At 39.8% G+C, this 20,190-nt stretch overlaps 1 protein-coding gene across 1 annotated transcript in view; it reads left to right on the top strand.

Annotated features, from left to right (window-relative positions):
- LOC145404040 (neurotrimin-like) overlaps positions 1 to 20,190 on the top strand; it is a 248,431-nt gene that overhangs the window by 216,585 nt on the left and 11,656 nt on the right. Inside the window, exon 5 of the mRNA XM_080275643.1 lies at positions 13,610 to 13,779. Coding sequence (XP_080131769.1) covers positions 13,610 to 13,779 — 170 coding nt within the window. The remainder of the gene's footprint in view (positions 1 to 13,609; positions 13,780 to 20,190) is intronic.

Here is a 20,190-nt window from a genome sequence, read left to right on the forward strand (position 1 = left end):
GTGGTGGTGGGATGTTGGTAGTTGTGGTTGTTATGGTTGTGGTAGTGGTGGTGGGATGTTGGTAGTTGTGGTAGTTATTATTGTTATGGTTGTGGTTGTGATGGTCGTCATTATAGTTGTGGTTGTGAAGCTTGTGGTTGCGTATGTGGTTGTAGTTTTTATTGTGCTGAAGAAATTACAGATATCACCAAAATAGTAATGATAATCTTGATATGAAATGGTTGTACAGTAATGGTGGTAGTCGAAGTGATTAGGTTAAAGTTGCAGTGGTTGGTGTAATGAAATAGACATAATTAGGACCGTACAAATAGGCTAGTTGTAATTACCTCTTTGTTGGTTTATTATGCATTAGTGGTAACAATAGTGGTGGTGGTTGTAAATGTTGGTAGTTGTGGTGGTGGTGGTTGCAGTGTTATTTGTGAATGATGTAATTGAGATTTTTACTGAAATTATTATCATGAAGTGGTACATTGTATTTAGTGGTTTTGATAATGATGTATATGAGAAATTGTGTGCTGTATATGTGAGTGAGACTGATGATGGGAGGAGGCATGCAAAGCCAAGATGTTGATGGATGGACATGATGAGTGAACGTGTGAATGTGCAAATAGTGAAAGGTGATGAAGCAAAATAACTGTATAAATAAATAAGACGTACTGTGGGGAATGCAGAATGGGTAAAAAAAAAAAAAAAAAAAAAAGTCGAGGTTAATTTTCCCCACCCCTCCACAGAAATGGGTAAACTCTGCGGATTTGTGTTGCCACCTTTCACTAAATGTGTATTGGTTTGGCTGACGTTTGACCTCATAAAACCCTATAAAGGACCTTAATCGAGAGAGATAGAGATAGATAGATAGCTAGATAGATAGATAGAGAGAGAGAGAGGTATTTGCCCATGGAATAATTGTACCAAGTTTAAAGTGAATTGGTGAATAAATGAAAGAATGGCAGCAAAGAGAAAGGTGTTTGGAGAAAGAAAGACTGAAAGAAAGAAGAAAGTGAGAAAATGTAGTACAGCCTCCATCGTACTGTAGAAAAAAAATGCTTGAAAAATGTATACAGATGCACAGGACATGGCGCTACCTGTATTTTTTCCTGATAGTCGACGGAATTGCCCTCATCTCACAGGTGTTGTGTTGCATACTTTTGTGTGTGGATGGTTTACCTGTGGAGTGGATGGTTTAACTGTGGATTGTGTGTGGATGGTTTGTGGAGTGAATTGTGTGTGTGGATGATTTAACTGTGGAGTGGATGGTTTAACTGGAGTGGATTGTGTGGATGGTTTAACTGGAGTGGATTGTGTGGATGGTTTAACTGGAGTGGATTGTGTGGATGGTTTAACTGGAGTGGATTGTGTGGATGGTTTAACTGGAGTGGATTGTGTGTGTGGATGGTTTAACTGTGGAGTGGATTGTGTGGATGGTTTAACTGTGGAGTGGATTGTGTGGATGGTTTAACTGGAGTGGATTGTGTGGATGGTTTAACTGGAGTGGATTGTGTGGATGGTTTAACTGGAGTGGATTGTGTGTGTGGATGGTTTAACTGTGGAGTGGATTGTGTGGATGGTTTAACTGTGGAGTGGATTGTGTGGATGGTTTAACTGGAGTGGATTGTGTGGATGGTTCAACTGGAGTGGATTGTGTGGATGGTTTAACTGGAGTGGATTGTGTGTGTGGATGGTTTAACTGTGGAGTGGATTGTGTGGATGGTTTAACTGGAGTGGATTGTGTGGATGGTTTAACTGGAGTGGATTGTGTGGATGGTTTAACTGGAGTGGATTGTGTGGATGGTTTAACTGGAGTGGATTGTGTGTGTGGATGGTTTAACTGGAGTGGATTGTGTGTGTGGATGGTTTAACTGTGGAGTGGATTGTGTGGATGGTTTAACTGGAGTGGATTGTGTGGATGGTTTAACTGTGGAGTGGATTGTGTGGATGGTTTAACTGGAGTGGATTGTGTGTGTGGATGGTTTAATTGTGGAGTGGATTGTGTGGATGGTTTAATTGTGGAGTGGATTGTGTGGATGGTTTAACTGTGGAGTGGATTGTGTGGATGGTTTAACTGTGGAGTGGATTGTGTGGATGGTTTAACTGTGGAGTGGATTGTGTGGATGGTTTAACTGGAGTGGATTGTGTGAGTGGATGGTTTAACTGGAGTGGATTGTGTGAGTGGATGGTTTAACTGGAGTGGATTGTGTGAGTGGATGGTTTAACTGGAGTGGATTGTGTGAGTGGATGGTTTAACTGGAGTGGATTGTGTGAGTGGATGGTTTAACTGTGGAGTGGATTGTGTGGATGGTTTAACTGGAGTGGATTGTGTGGATGGTTTAACTGGAGTGGATTGTGTGAGTGGATGGTTTAACTGTGAAGTGGATTGTGTGGATGGTTTAACTGGAGTGGATTGTGTGGATGGTTTAACTGGAGTGGATTGTGTGTGGATGGTTTAACTGTGGAGTGGATTGTGTGTGTGGATGGTTTAACTGTGGAGTGGATTGTGTGGATGGTTTAACTGGAGTGGATTGTGTGTGTGGATGGTTTAACTGTGGAGTGGATTGTGTGGATGGTTTAACTGTGGAGTGGATTGTGTGGATGGTTTAACTGGAGTGGATTGTGTGTGTGGATGGTTTAACTGTGGAGTGGATTGTGTGGATGGTTTAACTGGAGTGGATTGTGTGGATGGTTTAACTGGAGTGGATTGTGTGAGTGGATGGTTTAACTGTGGAGTGGATTGTGTGGATGGTTTAACTGGAGTGGATTGTGTGAGTGGATGGTTTAACTGGAGTGGTTTATGTGTGGATGGTTTAACTGGAGTGGATTGTGTGTGTGGATGGTTTAACTGGAGTGGATTGTGTGTGTGGATGGTTTGTGAAGTGGTTTGTGTGTGGATTCGAGTCTTTTGAAAGCTCTGTAGTTCTTGCAATTTTGTACTTTAGGGTGATTTTGATGATGATGATGATGAGGAGGAGGAGGAAGAGGAGGAGGAGGAGGAGGAGGGTTGCTGTGGTTATGGTTGATGTAGTAATTGTGGTAGGTGTGGTAGTAGTGGTAGTTTTTCAAGTGCCTTCCTGTTGTTGTTGTTGTTGTTGTTTTTGCTTTTACATGCCCTTTTTTTTTCATATACTTTCATCTGTGTTGCGTTTTTTTATTGTTATATTTACCGTTATTGTTATTTGTGTTGTTATGCGATTGTCGTGAGTTGTCGTCATTGATTTTGATGTTCTTGTAGTTATTGTTATTGTTGCTGACGGTACTGATGCCTTTATTTATTTATTTATTTATTTATTTTCTTATTTATTTTTTTCTTTATTGGTATTTATTTTTATGTATTTACTTTTTTATTTATTTTATTTATTTACTTATTTATTTTGTTACTGGTATTCTTTGTTCTTACTGTTTATTTTAATTTGTTTGCTGTTCTTTTTGTTGCTGATGTAACCGGAAGAGAGTATTTAACCCCTTCAGTCCGATAACGTGATCTTCATTTGAGAGAGAGAGAGAGAGAGGATAAATAAAATTGTATGGAGGTGACAAGGTTAAACTGAGAGAGAGAGAGAGAGAGAAACCAGTCTGGAGGCAGCAAGGATAAACTGAGAGAGAGGGAGAGAGATGGGATTGAAAGGGTTAAAGCCAGCTAAGGGTGTGAGAGGTGGGCAGTGTCAGCTTACCTGGAGAGAGAGAGAGAGAGAGAGAGAGAGAGAGAGGGTTAAATCCAGGTAAAGGTGTGAGAAGTGAGCAGTGTTGACCTACCTGTAGAGAGAGAGAGGGGAGGGGGGGTTTAAAGCCAGGTAAGGGTGTGAGAAATGAGCAGTGTTGACCTACCTGTAGAGAGAGAGGGTTAAATCCAGGTAAAGGTGTGAGAAGTGAGCAGTGTTGACCTACCTGTTGAGGGAAAGTCACGTGTACTCGGGGCCGTCAGCTGATCGATTGTAAACACAGATCAGCTGAGGAGGAGGTGACGGGGACAGTAAGAATAACACGTCGAATATTTTTGTTGTTGTTGTTGTTCTTGCCCTTGTTATAATAGTAGTAAAATGATTTGGAGAAGGGATGTAGGTAATTTGAGCAAAAATAATGCAAATGATGTTGTGAGTATTACCTGTGTTATTTGCAGAGTAAGTTGTGATCGTAATATTCATAATAATGCTGGTAATAAAAAACAATATAATAATAATAATAAATACTGAAACTTAAAACCTAATGAAGGTAATTAAGCCAGTAACACTCTTTCTCCACACAGGTAGCAGTTCCAGCTGTTATCTAAAGTGCTAATTGGTCGACCGAACCTCCCCTCTCATTACCCCCAAATTAGCCTCATTACCCGCCATTATCTCACAGCTCACACTACTGCCATCATAGTCAGCATTACTAATCACTACTACCATCACTCTGCGTTCTTATCGTCACACCACAACACACTTCCTTATCGCACTGTTTTCCTAAGCTATATTCTTCCACACCACACACTACATTTTCTACCACACCCGGTCCCATCAGCTACACTATATTGCACCACACCACACCACACCACATTCTCACACTGCCACCACGCCCTCCCATACCACACCAGATAGCGCACTCTCACCACACCACACCACCACCCTAGCACCACACACTACCACAGAACCACACCCTTCCTGTACTGCCTGTAATCACGGAAAGAGGGGAGAAAAAGCCATTACAGAAGAAAGCCTTGAGTATTATGAGCATTTGCCCTGAGCACACATGTAATTGTACATTTTTCATTCGGATTTTGTAGTTCCCGAAGAATTTGAAGGCAACTTATATATACATCATACATACATACATCATCTAATCCTGTTCTTACCTAATTGTTCTTACCTAATTGTATCTTTACAGGAGTGAGTCAAGCTCGTACTGTCCCGTGTCTTAAACCATATTTATCGTACATATCCTTAAATTTGAATATGTGTTTGTGTGTGTGTGTGTGTGTGTGTGTGTGTGTGTGTGTGTGTGTGTGTGTGTGTGTGTGTAGGCAGAACGATATTCTATTTTATCCTTAATTTTTGCCACCACTAGACGTATTTGCCCAGCTTAGGAGATTTTAGGAACTGGAGCTGACAGATGTAACCCTAATCCCTCATTGCAATAAATAATCCTTCTATAATCACCTTGAGTTCGAAAAAAAAAGATGTTATGATAGTAAATGAAATGAAAAGTTTTGTCGTCGAGAAGTATATTATTGTTGTGATATTCCCGGCACGTTATGTTGAAAAACTGTATTGTAAATTTTGAGTAAGTATTGTAGGTAGGTGATAAATTGGGGTGTATTTGTAGGTATTTTTGATTATAGGTAGATACAATAGATAGATAGATAGATAGATACTGTTGATTACGATGCTGTTAAAATATTCATGTGTTTATGATTTTGTGAGTTAGTGTTACAGAAAGATATGAATTAATGAATATAACAGAGATGATATATTTAGAGAAAGCAGGTCACATTAGAGGAATTTATTTTTTAAGTACTTACCTGTATGTTTTAAGTAGATAGATAAATAGATACACATACATTGATTAAAAAAAAGAGAAACATTGTATTTAAATCTTGATCTTCTTGAGTGTGAATGTTAACTTACAGATAGATATTTAGCTATCTATCTATCTATCTATTGCCAGACGCCATAATCCCGTACGGGGTGGCCATTTGACTCTGAGTTATTTGTTTTACAGGGAGGGGCACTAACCCTCCACCAATCCACTTGACACGTAGGGAGCACGTATGGTTTGGTTATATGGTTACCATCCAGTGTTGCACGGCTGGATTAAGCATTTTAGATAAATAGATACGTGGATAGATTGACTGCTAGATAGATAGAAAGATAGATATATAGCTAAATAGATAGGTGGATTTTCACATACATAGATAAGCTGATAAACAGAATCATTAAGACTCTTGATAGGTGAATGAGTAAATATATGAACAGATAGATAGATAGGTAAGTAGGAAGGTAGGTAGGGAGGGAGGGAAGTAGATAGACAAATTCAGATAGATAAAAGTGTTAGGACTACACTTAATGATATCTGTAGAATAACATTATATATAAAAACCCTTTTAATATCATCACACTAGCGCTGAAGAGAATGACCCCAGTATGATTCAATATAGACGGTCATTGATTAGAGACCAAGTGGTGGCATGTGAGGTTGTGTCGTTCGTAAGGGTCTGATGCATGGGAATACGGCTAGACCTCAGGGAACGGGCTGTCTAGAGTTGGTATGCCCGAGTCGAATGCATAAAAAAAAAAGATAAAATTGATAGGGAAGTAGAAATGTAATAGTTCTATCCTGATACGTTTAGTGTTCACCCCTTCAGCTTAGCCTGCCCTAATCTACAGTAATCTGACTACTGATCTTTGCCCTACCCTACCCTACTCTACGCCAGCATAACCTACCCTACCCTAACCTAACCTAACCTAATCTAATCTACCCTCCCCTCCCCTACCCTAACCTATCCTATCCTAATCTTCCCTTTCCTCCCTTAACCTAATCTACCCTCCCCTACCTTACTCTACCCTACCCTACCCAACCTTACTCTACCTTAATCTAGCCTAACTTAACCTAACCTAATTTACCCTCCCCTCCCCTCTCCTCTCTTACCCTACCCTAACCTAATCTACCTTCCCCTCCCCCTCCCCTCTCCTCTCCTCTCCTCTCCTCTTCTCACTTACCCTACCGTACCCTACCCTACCTTAACCTAACCTAACCTGCTCAAACCTTGCAGACAGGAGCGTGTTGGATCGCCAGCTCCAGGAGTCAACACAATCACAACACGAACTCAAAGGTAAGCCTCTCACCTGTCCACCCAGTATTTATGTACAATTTAACCATAGTATTTTCATCTTAACTTGGCTCAGATTTCCCTCTTTCGGCAGCCTATTTCACGCGGCTTAGTGGCAAGCGAAAAGGACATTGCTACGGCTTTACCTTCTTTCTGTAGCACTTCTTCGTGACTAGCATCGTATTCTAGTGTTACTGTATTGCCACAGCTCAGCACAGTATAGAGAGAGTCAGTTTTAGGCCAAGTTAGAGTAGAAGGAGTATAGTTGTTTATCGTCTGTCACGTTTTGTATTTATTTCATTGCTGACGTAAATTATAAACGTTATGTACCCAATATTATTTATATATATATTTTTTTAGGGAATATTTAGATTTTAGAGGACATATAATGCATTTAAATTTTGTGTCAAATAGTTATCTATTTTTCCACTAGGGAGGAGTAAAGATAAGTGACTCAATTAGGCTCTTTTCTGTCAGTTAATTATGGACATTTCTACTAGGGAGGCGTCAATGAAATACACTCAGCCACTCAATATTTAGCCTTTACATTTTCAGGGACATTTTCACTAGGGAGGTGTAAATTTGGCGTGTACTAGACCTCCTCATGCTAGCTCGGAAGGCTATGTAGAGTGATAAACAGAATGTGAATAGGATCTTTCCACAAGGGAGGCGTAAGGTAGACCCCACCATGCTAGCTGTAAGAGGTTTGTAAGAATATTGAAAGATTGAAAATATATTAAGATTGAAAATAGAAGGGTAGAAGTGTGATTATCTTAGTGACTTAATTAGATCTTACGGTGCTGGCTAAGAAGGTTCGTAAGATTAAGGCATGTTCATTAAAGTAACTTACGCTGTCTTCTTAAGATTTCGTGACCTTTGACTTTATTAGTAGTGCTTCCTTCTGACCTTCGTGTGAAATTTCCTTCTGTGTTATTTCTGCCTTACACGGTTCATGGTCGGACGGCGTGGGGGAGAGAGAGAGAGAGAGAGAGAGTTCTCATAGATAAAACGACGTGGTTTTCATGGGCTGCTTAGCTGAGGAAATTTTTATGTTGCTGGAAAAAAAAGGAAAAAAAAAATGAAAAGAAGAGGAAGAGCGTGTCAGATTTATCACCCTATTCATCGCTTTGGTACACTTTCCTTTATTATTTGTATTATTTTTTAAGGCCAGCACTGGAAGATTTTTTTTCCTCTCCCTTTTTCCAGCTCAAAGTCTAACATGAAAAAGCATCAGAAACTATCTTGTCGAGTAATCCTGTCTTGAGTAATCCTGACCCGAGTAATCCTATCGAGCAATCCCATCACGAGTAATCCTGTCTTGAATAATCCCGTCTTGAGTAATCCTATCGAGTAATCCTATCAAGTAATCCCGTCACGAGTAATCCTGTCTCAAGTAATCCTCTCTCTGCTGCTGGTACTTGTAGGGATTTTATTCTAACCCCAAACGATTTTATTCAGATGAGAGAAATCATGGCAGTCAGAGGGTTTAAGATGGATTTACAGGAGGCAAAGAATAAAAATCAGAGTAAGAAGCAGAATGATAATATGTAGTTAACAGAGGATTTAATTATATGTGTAACCCGTAATAGGCGAACTAATACCTAAACTTGAAATATAACTTGAATATAACTTGACATAGTAACTGAGTGAAATAACAAGGGAGAGGAAGATCAGACAAACATATAAGCAAAGAAATAAGCAAACAAAAACAAAGTGGTGGGATTAAAAAAAAAAAAAAATGCCACACCAGTCACTGAATAATTATTAATGCAAATTAGTATATTGATAAAAATGAGAAGCCTGAAGAAAGCATAGAAATTAAGTAGCAGGTGTAATGAAGAAATAAGACCCAAAAAATAAAAAAAAGTCCAAAAATTAAAAAAAAAGACCCCCAAATGAAAAAAATGAGACCCAAAATGAAAAAAAATGAGACCCAAAATTGAGAAAGGGTCCCCAAAATGAAAAAAATGAGACCCATAAACTAGACCCAAAAATGAAAAGATGAGACCCCAAAATGAAAAAGTTCCCAAAAATGAAAAAATGAGACCCAAAAATGAAAAAATAGACCCAAAAATGAAAAAAATAGACTCAAATGAAAAAATGAGACCTAAAAATGAAAAAAAAAAAAAAAAGGTAGATATGGGAAATACTGTATACCTCAAGATGTCAGGAAAAAAAAAATAGATGTATACTTGGAGATAAAAAAAAAAAAAAAAAAAAATCGATAGCATAGTGGTCATGGAGTTAAGGAATTAATGGGGAGAATGTGAAACTTATGAGGGGCACTTTTAATATTAATAAATCAGTAAACATGTTTTGGAATTTAAAAAAAAAAATCAGATGCAGAAGTGGGAGAGACAGCGAAGACCAATTCATTAAGACTTGGTTAGGTAAAATAATGCATGATTCAACAGTCATTGTCGAGTTTCAGAAATCTGGAAAATTTGTCTGTCTGTCTATCTATGTATCTGACTGTCCATCTATCAATAGCCAGACGTTTCAATCCCATAATGCGTGGCCACAAACAAATCGCCTCCCTGTCGCCCTGTCCCTTGCTAATTCACTGCCTTCCCCCCAACTTGCACCCCCGTTCTCATATACCTCAGTACTCCATCCCTCCGTTTCATCCTCGGTCTCCCCCTCCCCCCTTTTCCACCTCTCGTTACTGCAGGGGACTTTTTCATTACCAACTAGACAGTGAAAGTCTAATATCAGCAGAAAAAAAAAAAAAAATCTCTGGGATCATGAAGATACCAAGAAATAGCAATAAGAAAGAAAATATGGAAGGTTAATAAAGCTTTACGGAAATATGACTCGGTGAATAAATAAAATGATAACAGCAATGGAGGCAGAGCAATTTTTCGTGCGGTGTAAGGTTGCCAATGAGAAAATGGTACATAATGCGGGGAAAGACGAATAAGGAACGGTGAAACAAACATTAATGCTGAATAATGATTTTCTAAAGGTTACATACACAAATACAAATGGAGCATTATCCTTTTACAAAAAAAGTATAGGAAACACCGCAAGAAAAATAACCTAAAACTATAACCAAAAAATCATGTGAATTAGGAATACATATTAATATACTGCACGCCATTATGTATAGATAGATAAATAGATAGATAGATAAAGACGTGGTCGTAAATATAATTACAGTTTTTGTTATGTCAGCGCTGGAATATGCCGTAGTTGATTGGAACCCTTTACTGAAAGAACACAGAAACAGAATTTTAAAAGTGCAAAGAGCAGCTAGAGAATTAGTGCCTTGCTTGTGGGATTAAAGTTAAGAGGACAGACTAAAAAGACTACACCTAACCTCGCTGGAAGAAGAAGAGGAGGAGGAGGAGGAAGAGGAGGAGGAGAAGAAGGAGGAGGAGATCTGATAATATTATACATATGTCACAAGAGGGAAGGATTAAAAAGAAACGCAATGCTAGCAGTTAGAGACGTGTAGAAGATAGCCAAACACTGCATTGAATAAGAGGTGTTAAAGGATATGAGAAAATATAGTGTTCCAAGTAAAGACTCGTGGATCCAGGAACGAAATAAAGCTGCATGTGGTAAAAAATAAATAAAAATGAAATAAAGGAACATTGAGGAATTTAAAGAAAAGTGCGATAAAATAGTAAAAGCAGATGGGGTTTTACGAGGCTGACTCACTCTAAAAATGTAATTAGGTGAGGACACACACACACACACACACACACACACACACACACACACACACACACACACACACACACACACACACACACTTACAAACTGCTAATTACAAGCCATAAAACAAGGAACAAGACTCCAGGTTACAAAATTAGCACAGGCAACTCAGGGTACAATATTACCCACTGTACCGCCTCTTTGTATCCTTGTGTGTGTGTGTGTGTGTGTGTGTGTGTGTGTGTGTGATTTTCGAAGAAGCTGAGGACACATTTTTTTTTCTGTTTTGCCTCATTATATTTCCATTACCTTGAATTAATTAGAAAATATATTGAATGATAAGTTATGGTAAGCTGGAATGGACACACTTGCCATAGGAATTATTTATAAGGTAACACCAGATAATTTCGTTCAGTAATAAGTGGTAATTATGACACGAGGAAATCAGGAAAAAAGCAGGAATATTGAGGAAAATCATCAGAAGGAAGGAAGTTGCCTAGAAGTGAGAAAATTGAAAATGCTTTGAAAATGGAGGGAATTAGAGAGAGAGAGAGAGTAGAAGAAGATGAAGAAAAAGAAAATTAAAACCTGACTTTTCTAGTGAGGGAGCGCCAGCAGTAAAAGGAAGAAACAGCATAACTAAGACGATAAAAATAGCCGACAAAAATTAACTCCAAAACAGCGCTGTAGTAATAAAGGGATAATTGAGGAGTCGCTGGGGGAGGGAGAAAGTAATAATGAACACGTATTAGTCTCCGGTGGCACCCAATTTAGTCTGCTCATGTTCGGGACAGCTCTAGTTGTGGAATCCAAGTATTGCCAGGTGACTTTATTTTGCCGAGAGAGAGAGAGAGAGATTGTGTGACATTTTAGAGGGAAAAGAAAGATTCGAAAGGAAGACGCTGAAAGAAAGCTATGTAAAGTCTCTAATAGAAATCCACAAAGACGTTCCTGCCATCTTAAAACCCCTGAAGGAGGCGGGAGGTTATCAGATAAGGAGGCGCTACAGATAAGGAAGGGAACGTATCGCCAAAGTTTTTATATTTTTCCTGTAGGTCATTTTCAGGGATGTAGATTGGGATGAGAAAAGAATTATCAAACCGTTCTTTCAATTTGGCTTTCTGTTATTTTGGTTTTATTTTTTTCTTGGAACAGTTTTCAGCGTTTCTGGCCTTTGGTTCTTTCTTCCCCGCATAAGAATAAAAAAAAAAAAAGGGGGTCTTGGGAGGGGTTACAGCAGGTGATTTATTAACTGAATAGAGAGAATCTGAAATCAGGCTTGAAAATGAATGAGAGAGAGAGAGAGAAATGTATGTATTAAACAGGTTCACAATCCTTTTTCTATGTCTGCAGCGGTTACTCAAGTTTTTTATTTTACATTTCATTGTCTAGCATGGTTTGTAGTCTGTATATTTCAAACACGTATTCCATTCTTCAGTCCCTCTTTCTTGCTATTTTGTATTTTGTTTAGTATTCCGTATTCTGTGTTCTTGTGTATTTGTAACCTGTATTCCTCGTCTGCCGTTTCAGTACGAGGACGAATTATTTATATTTTACTCCCCCAGACGATTTTATTCAGCATAGAGGTTCAAATTTGTGGGGTTAGATACAGCCTTCGGCAATCACATTCTTATTCTCTCCTTTATTCAATACAGTATCGTGGTACCAGCAAAAATATAATAAAAGACGATAACAAAAATAAAGCAAAAGACGATAGCAAAAATAAAGCAAAAGACGATAGCAAAAATAAAGCAAAGACGATAACAAAAATAAAGCAAAAGACGATAGCAAAAATAAAGCAAAGACGATAGCAAAAATAAAGCAAAGACGATAGCAAAATAAAGCAGAATATGATAGCAAGTTTAAAGTGAAAGACGATCGCCAAAAAAATTAAAGACGATAGCAAAAATAAAGCAAAAGACGATAACAAAAATAAAGCAAAAGACGATAGCAAAAATAAAGCAAAGACGATAGCAAAAGTAGAGGAAAAGAGATAACAAAAATAAAGTAAAAGACGATAACAAAAATAAAGGAAGAGACGATACTGTTTCAAAATAGTTCATTCTTTGTAGTTTTTGTAATTCTTGTAGTTTTTTTATTTTTTTTTTTTTTTTTTTTTTTGGCTTCTCGCATGCCCTTTGATGTTATTGAGGAGATTTGTGTAGCGTGTAGGAAGCTGTAATTGTGAACATGTTTTTTGTAACAGACCTGTAATTTGTGTGCTGTAATCTTCTTAACTGGCCGGGCATTACGTGGGCAATTGAAAGTACAGTTGTGGGAAGTGAGTTAGAGTTACATTTTTGGTCGAACAATTGTGACTCGTTAGCATAAAATTCTGGGAAAGTTTGGTGAGCTACAGAAGGTTACGCTAGTGGGTTTCAGAATTCATCGTTCACTGTCTCTTTAGTTATCGTAATGAGATGGATCAGTATTTTCGTCCTCAACTGTACATCGTTTATTTATTTATTTATTTATTTCTGGCGTGTGCTTACTTTCCTCTTGCCTTTGATGGAAAAAAACTTTGAATTAATCCACTGCCCCGCCCATGCTGGCCGACCTACAACGCCCATTTTCACAGGTTGTATTCCCCCCTCCCCTTGCCCTGCCTCACCACCCACCACGAGGCCAGTCCAACCCGCCCACTCTTCTCCGCCCACCCCACCCACTGTGAAATACTTGACTCGCCATATCTGAGAGACTGTTGTGTGTGTGTGTGTGTGTGTGCGTGTGTTTTATCTGTTGGATTGTTGATATACTGGTGCGGTGCAGGTACATTGTCAACGGAAGCGCCTATAATGCAATGTTTTAATATGATAATCTGTTCAGTGTGATAATATTGTTATTTATTTATTTATTTTTATTTTTTGCATACCTTCCATCACTGCTTAGGCGCACACCATCCACTCTCTCTGTCTGTCTGTCTGTCTGTCTGTCTGTCTGTCTCTCTCTCTCGTGTGTGTGTGTGTGTGATAATCTTTATTTCAGTTTGTATCCTGTAACGTACATATCCTGTATATATTCATTTCTGTATTTTGCATCCTGTAACCCACGTGTGCTCGATTCCGTAAGCTCTATGTATCTTATCACACTATATTCTACCTTATAATTTATCTATATTCTTATCTACAATCTTATCATTAATCTCTCCCTCAGGTTCGCGGACTCGTATCTTGGGTTCCGGCGAGCGGTTTCTCCAGGCGGGGTCGTCCTTATCGCTCGTGTGTGTGGTGGTGCATGAAGGGTCGCCGCCCCCCGCCCTCCTCTGGTACCATCAGAACCACCTGCTTGACTACGACTCTCCCAGGGGCGGCGTGTCGGTACAGGTGAGGTGGTTTTATAGTCACGGGGATTGCTGTGTAGGGGAGGTGGTGGCTGAGTGGTTATATAGTGGTGGAGAAGGTGGTTGGTGATGTTAGGGGCTGGTGGGGAGGAGAGGAATGAAAAGGACACACACACACACACACACACACACACACACACACACACACACACACACACACACACACACACACACACACACACACACACACACACACACACACACACACACACACACACACACACACACACACACACACACACACACACACACACACATCCTGAAGTATGATTCGTCTCTAGATGTTTGCAGCTGAGTATCATCATTATCATCATGTTTCTGTTTGTGTTTGTGTGTGTGTGTATGTATGTATATATATATATACACGTATTAATGTATGTATGTATACCGGTGTATGTAGATAGATAGATAGATAGATAGATAGATAGATACACGAGTATAGTATTTATATATTTATATTTGTATATTTATAAATAAGGTCTAAAAGCAGAAAAAAATGAAGAACAAAAAGTTAGTTGTGCTGTATGTTCGTCTAAAATGGGCCGCACTCTCACTTCCTCGCTATTCATGCCTTTGAAACTTGGTGATGATGGTAGACTTGTAGTTAGAGTGGTGGAGGAGGTGGTGGTGTAGTGGGTAGAGGAGTGGTCGAAGTATGGATTGGAGTGGTAAGAAATGGGCAGTTTAGTAGTTATTTATACTTTTTCATAAACCGCTGACGTGGAGCCTATACTTAGTGGCGCTGTGTATCGTATGTGGAGCTAAGCAGCAGCGGCGTTCACCCAGGAAGCAAACCTCGTCATTCCCTACACCATTCCGTGAAGAACTCTGGTCCACCCTTGGCGAACTAGTGTCTACCATAAGGGGGCGCCGGTCCTTTACGCAGTGTCCGTACTGTACTGTATCTGTAGGACGATCCCACAGAACCAGTTTCTTACCTTTCGTCGACGGGTGTGCCTAGCCAGACAGACAGGGGTTAAGTAACAACAAAAGCAACTCTTTCATAAGGCCCACCGACGCGTCATAAAAACACCCCCACTAATACCACGGCACCAGCCCTGAACGAGGCAACCCCAGCATATCACAGTATAGACGGTGTGTATTAGTGCCTGAGTGCCGGCATATGAGGGCGTCTGGCTCCATCTGCCGGTGTGGGAATGGTCTGTAACTGTTAAGAGCTGTGTGTTAAGCGCCCACATCCTCGCCCTGCTCCTCCATCTTTTCCCCTTAAGACTTCCTCGTTCATTTGCTTTCCTTTCTTCTCCCTACACTTCGTTCTTCGTCTTATTCTTCCGGCAACCCCCTCCTTCACATCCTTCCTCTTCATCCTCTTCTATGTGCCATCCCTCTTGTTCCTGGGTTACCTCCATCTTGCCTTCCTTCTTCCGTGTTCCATAATCCTCCTAGCTTTTCCTTCCATCTTATTCTCGGTCTGCGTCTCCATCCATCCCACTCTCACACAACCATTCCCATATGCTCCCGTACCTTCCCTATCCTTCTTGCTCTTAGTTTCCTTATTATTCTTCCCATTACTTCCTTCCTGCTCACAACTTTGCCAATCCATCATATTCTCGGTCTTTCTCTTCTTCTAGCCATCCCACTCCCTCACACCGTCCTTCCTCCGTCTTCGTCTCTCGTATGCCTCTTCTTACGGGTCATTGAGTTTTGTGTTATTACGTAAGAAAATTACTCCAGCCCTCTATTTCCACCTCTTATGGCCCTTAGCCCGAGTGATGCCGGAGACTGCTGCATGTTCAAACGTAGAAAAGATGTGATAATAAAAATAATAATAATAATAATAATAATAATAATAAGAAGAAGAACAACAACAACAACAACAACGGGGAGGAGGAGGAGGAGGAGCAGGAGGAAAAAGAAGAAGGGGGAGAGGAGGAGGAAAAGAAGAGAAATCAATTGAAAGTGAATCAGTTCTACTCGATTCGTTACCATTTTTTCCTACTCTGACAGCCACCTCACGACTTTATACAGCTCTCGTACTGAAGGGGTTGATATCAGCCTTCGTAACATCCCTTCCCTTTGTATTTATTCTTGGGGCGGTTAATATATCCCCATTAACCCCTTCACCGCGATGACGTATTTGTACCCCTGCCGCCAGGCGGTGTTATTCAGTTAAGGGGACGCCTCGTAGTGAAGTGGTTGAGGGGAATTGAATTTTAACCGGCATTTTCCTTTGGACTAAATACCTCTCTCTCTCTCTCTCTCTCTCTCTCTCTCTCTCTCTGTAACGTTCCATCGAATTATTCATACTAAAAGCCCCCAAAAGGAAACCTACGTATAAGTTTCACAATGTAGAAAATTAGACCAAGATTCATATAGTTTGAATTCAAATATATACACAAATTCAGACACCCGAATAAATCAAAAGACATTAAAAATATATTGACAAACTTATCCAAAAATAAATCAAAATAAATCCAGAATTCCATGTGAAGATAAGCCATGCATCTGAGAAAAATATTTCTTTTGCATCGTTTCCTAAAATATCATTATTATTATTAGTTTTCTATAATTTGGAAGGTATTGGTGAGAGAATATTTAATTAGTGCCGGCCTGAAATGCGAAAGGGATAATATTATGAGAGAGAGAGAGAGAGAGAGAGAGGAATAAATACGCGGAATATAGAAAACTTCCAGTGACCGTGTAAGTGTGGAATGCCAGATGGATAGGTATGAGAGAGAAAAAACCAATCCGTACACAGATACATAATTTGGTACTGTATAAATATGAAATGCACGGATGGATGAGAGAGAGAGAGAGAGTATAAGTAACATAATAATTATAGATTAATACACTTAGATCAAAATATATATGGATTTAGATTAATAAATATCATACAATAAACTTTCACAATAAACGGGCTGTGCAACGAGAGGCGGCGGTTACTTGATCAGTCTATCAGTCGGCCTGTCTGTCAGTTTATCTATCTGTCCATCTATCTATCTATCAGTTTATCCATCTATCTATCGTAAGAGTACTGGAAGCGACGTCTCTTGCTGCACACCCTTCAGCTGCCTTCTCCGTATATGCGAGTGAAGAAACTCTACGGAATCGCCACTCCATAGTTTACTTTCAATTTACGAACCGTAGTGAAAACAGGTGATTTCTGAGAGTGTATACCTCCGCCAGCATAGCGCTTCCCCATCTTGCCCGTCTTAAGATACTTTATATTTAAAAAAGTGTGCACAAAAATTCGTAGCTTCCAACAAGGGGATAATTTGATTACAGACATGATTTTGTAAGATGGTGTTCCTTCAGAGAGAGAGAGAGAGAGAGGTGAGAAATAAAGATCGACAAATAAAATGGGTAGGAAAACTTGAATGCTGCAATAAAGAGAGAGAGAGAGAGAGAGAGAGAGAGAGAGAGAGAGAGAGAGAGAGAGAAAGGGGGGGTTGGGAAATAAAGATCGACAAATTAATGGCATAGGAAAACCTGAACACTGTGAGAAAGAAACTATAAGAGAGAGAGAGAGGGGGGGGGAGAAATCTTATGAGGCCTTAGGAACTTACTTAGCTACTTCTTAAAGGGAGGAGGAGGAAAAGGAGAGAAGTTTTAGTGTTGATGGTATAAGTTAGTGGAGGAGCACACACACACACACACACACACACACACACACACACACACACACACACACACACACACTCTCTCTCTCTCTCTCTCTCTCTCTCTCAGGTCTTGGTGATGAAGGGGTTATGGAAGACTGTTGCCCATTTCCTAAGAAAGATCTCAGCTTATTAACATTCTTAATAGATAGTAGTAGTAGTAGTTGTTGTTGTTGCTGTTTCCCTCCCTCTGCAGTCCACCATCCTCCTTTCGTGGGATAGGGGGGGATGTGTGTATAGCCAGGCAGTGGAGCAGCCCGGCTATATCAATGCCACCACGCGAAGGCCTCCCTCAACACACTAACGGTGGAATTCAGGTGGTGGCGCAGTGGGTAGACCCGTGTGCAGGTGTCTAGGTGGTTGCAGGTTCGATCCAGGATGTTTCAAGGAGGAGGTGAACCCCTTCAGTTCGATGACGTTGCTTCATATATCGTTCTTGCTGCCTCCAGACGATTTTATTCAGCTTAAGAGAGGGTTTTGTACTGTAGGGGTATTTATAGCCTTCATGTGTGTGTGTGTGTGATTGGAGTCGATGAGTGGGTGGGTGGCTGGCTGTGTCTGTGTATGCTTATGTGTGTCTCCGTGTGTGTTTGGATGTGTGTGTGTGTGTGTGTGTGTGTGTGTGTGTGTCTGTAGTACTTGTGTATATGTGTGTGTTCTAATTCCCTCCATACAGACGATTTTACTCAGCTAAGGGTATGTGTTTCCAACCTACAGGAGTGAGACACAAACCCCAATTAATCCCTTCAGTATGGGAGGCCTTTTCCTGCTTTAAATAAAATCCTCTGGTGTCAGTAAAGATAAAGAGTAAAGCAATAAAGGAAGGTCACTGGGATTTAAAGGGATAAGTCCTCCAGTTTTAAAAGTCTGTCTTGAGGCTGAATAAAATCGTCTTGAAGGTATTTTTGAGAAAGTTGGAAGAATATGATAATAGGAGTGAAGAGTTTTGGGAATTTTGTTACGTTTTGACTTTGTATATAGTGCTTTTTTTCATAATGTTACAGTGACAGGTTATTAAAGCACTCACGTTACATTCAGAGAGAGAGAGAGAGAGAGAGAGAGAGAGATTGTATCCTGTCTTTATTCTGTCGTATCAGTTCCTTATTTTCGAAATCAGAGCCAACGTGTAGCCGGATTGTGGAGAAAGTGAGAGAGAGAGAGAGAGAGAGAGAGAGAGAGAGATGAATAACCCAGGGGCCAAATGCAAGAGGTTGGTTGTATGCAAAATGAAGCGTTCTCGTAATGGACGCCAGAGAGAGAGAGAGAGATTTAAAACGGATATGTCGGTATGTTCGATATAGGAAAGTTAGCAAGTAAGAAAGCGAGAGTGAGAGATGAAATATGTAGAGTTGAGTGAATTACTTATATGGAGAGAGAGAGAGAGAGAGAGAGAGAGAGAGAGAGAGAGAGAGAGAGAGAGAAAGAAAGAGCAATCACGTTCTCTCTCTCAAACGCCGCCGACCATAAATACATAAAGTTTTCATCAATAATTCCTCACCAGATATGCAGACGATGTGGGAAGGAAATTTGTGCCCTATTTAAGTATGCATAAAGGTCAGAGTGGCTGGTGTGTGAGGAAAGGGTTTGGTTGATCTGCTGTCACTCCTCTCGTTTCGTCTCTCTCTCTCTCTCTCTCTCTCTCTCTCTCTCTCTCTACATCAGTCTACTATGTATGTCTGTCAATGTCTGTCTGTCTGTCTTTTTGTCTGTATCTGCAGTATATATCTATCTGTCTGTCTGTATGTACGAGTATGTATGAATCTGTCTATCTGTTTCTCTCTCTGTACCCATCTATTATATATGTACATAACCATTTATATATTATCTGTATTTTGTTGCCTACCTGCCTATCTGCCTATCAATTTATCTATCCATATGTGACGACCCTTCGTATCCTTAGAACTAATAATCAATCCATATATTTGAATTTCTCTCTCTCTCTCTCTCTCTCTCTCTCTCTCTCTTTCATTAAAGACAGTCTATATTCCCCGCTACAACGCGACCCTGACACCGGCCCAGAACACAATGCATATTTAACAGAACCCCTCCTCTCTCTCTCTCTCTCACTGGGTCACTATTTTCTTTTTTTTAAATGTTCTCTTCAATTTTTATTCATTTTCGTTGCGTCGCTTCTTCTTTTGTTATTGTTATTAGTGTTATTTTTTTCGTTATTCGTTTGGTGTTTGTTATTATTTATTTCTAGTTGATGTAAAGAACACAAAACCAGGTGAACATAACAATAGGCCTACGAGTTTTATTATTTCCAACATAAGGCCAATTTTTTTCACCCGACGGAACTGTGCCATTCTCAGCTTGAATACCGCGTCCTGGTTGCGTGAAATTCTATAAGCTTTAGTCATGAGGTAGTTAAGAGTCTCCTTGGTTACTAGTCAAATCAGCCTGCCATTCCAAATACACTTTCAGCCACCACTGTCATCACTCCCACTGCCACGACCAACGCTGTAAGTGCAATATTTTATAAGTAACCTTCATAGGATTTTTGTGCAGTAGAAGTAGTAGTAGTGTTGGTAGTAGTAGTGGTAGTAGTAGTAATGTGAGCTTCCATCAACCCCAGTATTTCAGTATCACTTTTCTGCTCTTCTGTCCATCCTCATGTTATTTATGTACAGTCTAGAAAGGACCTCTTGAAATGAAGGGGTTAATATTAGAAAATGTATAATGGACACATAGCTGTAGAAAAGAGAGAGAGAGAGAGAGAAAGGGGGGGAGGGGGTATATATACATGCTCTCTAGACAATTGGTCTTTTCACACA

Source organism: Coenobita brevimanus, chromosome 62 (genome assembly GCF_032717465.1).
Source record: "Coenobita brevimanus isolate Jiangsu-jjx chromosome 62, ASM3271746v2, whole genome shotgun sequence".
In the NCBI taxonomy this organism is placed as follows: domain Eukaryota; kingdom Metazoa; phylum Arthropoda; class Malacostraca; order Decapoda; family Coenobitidae; genus Coenobita; species Coenobita brevimanus.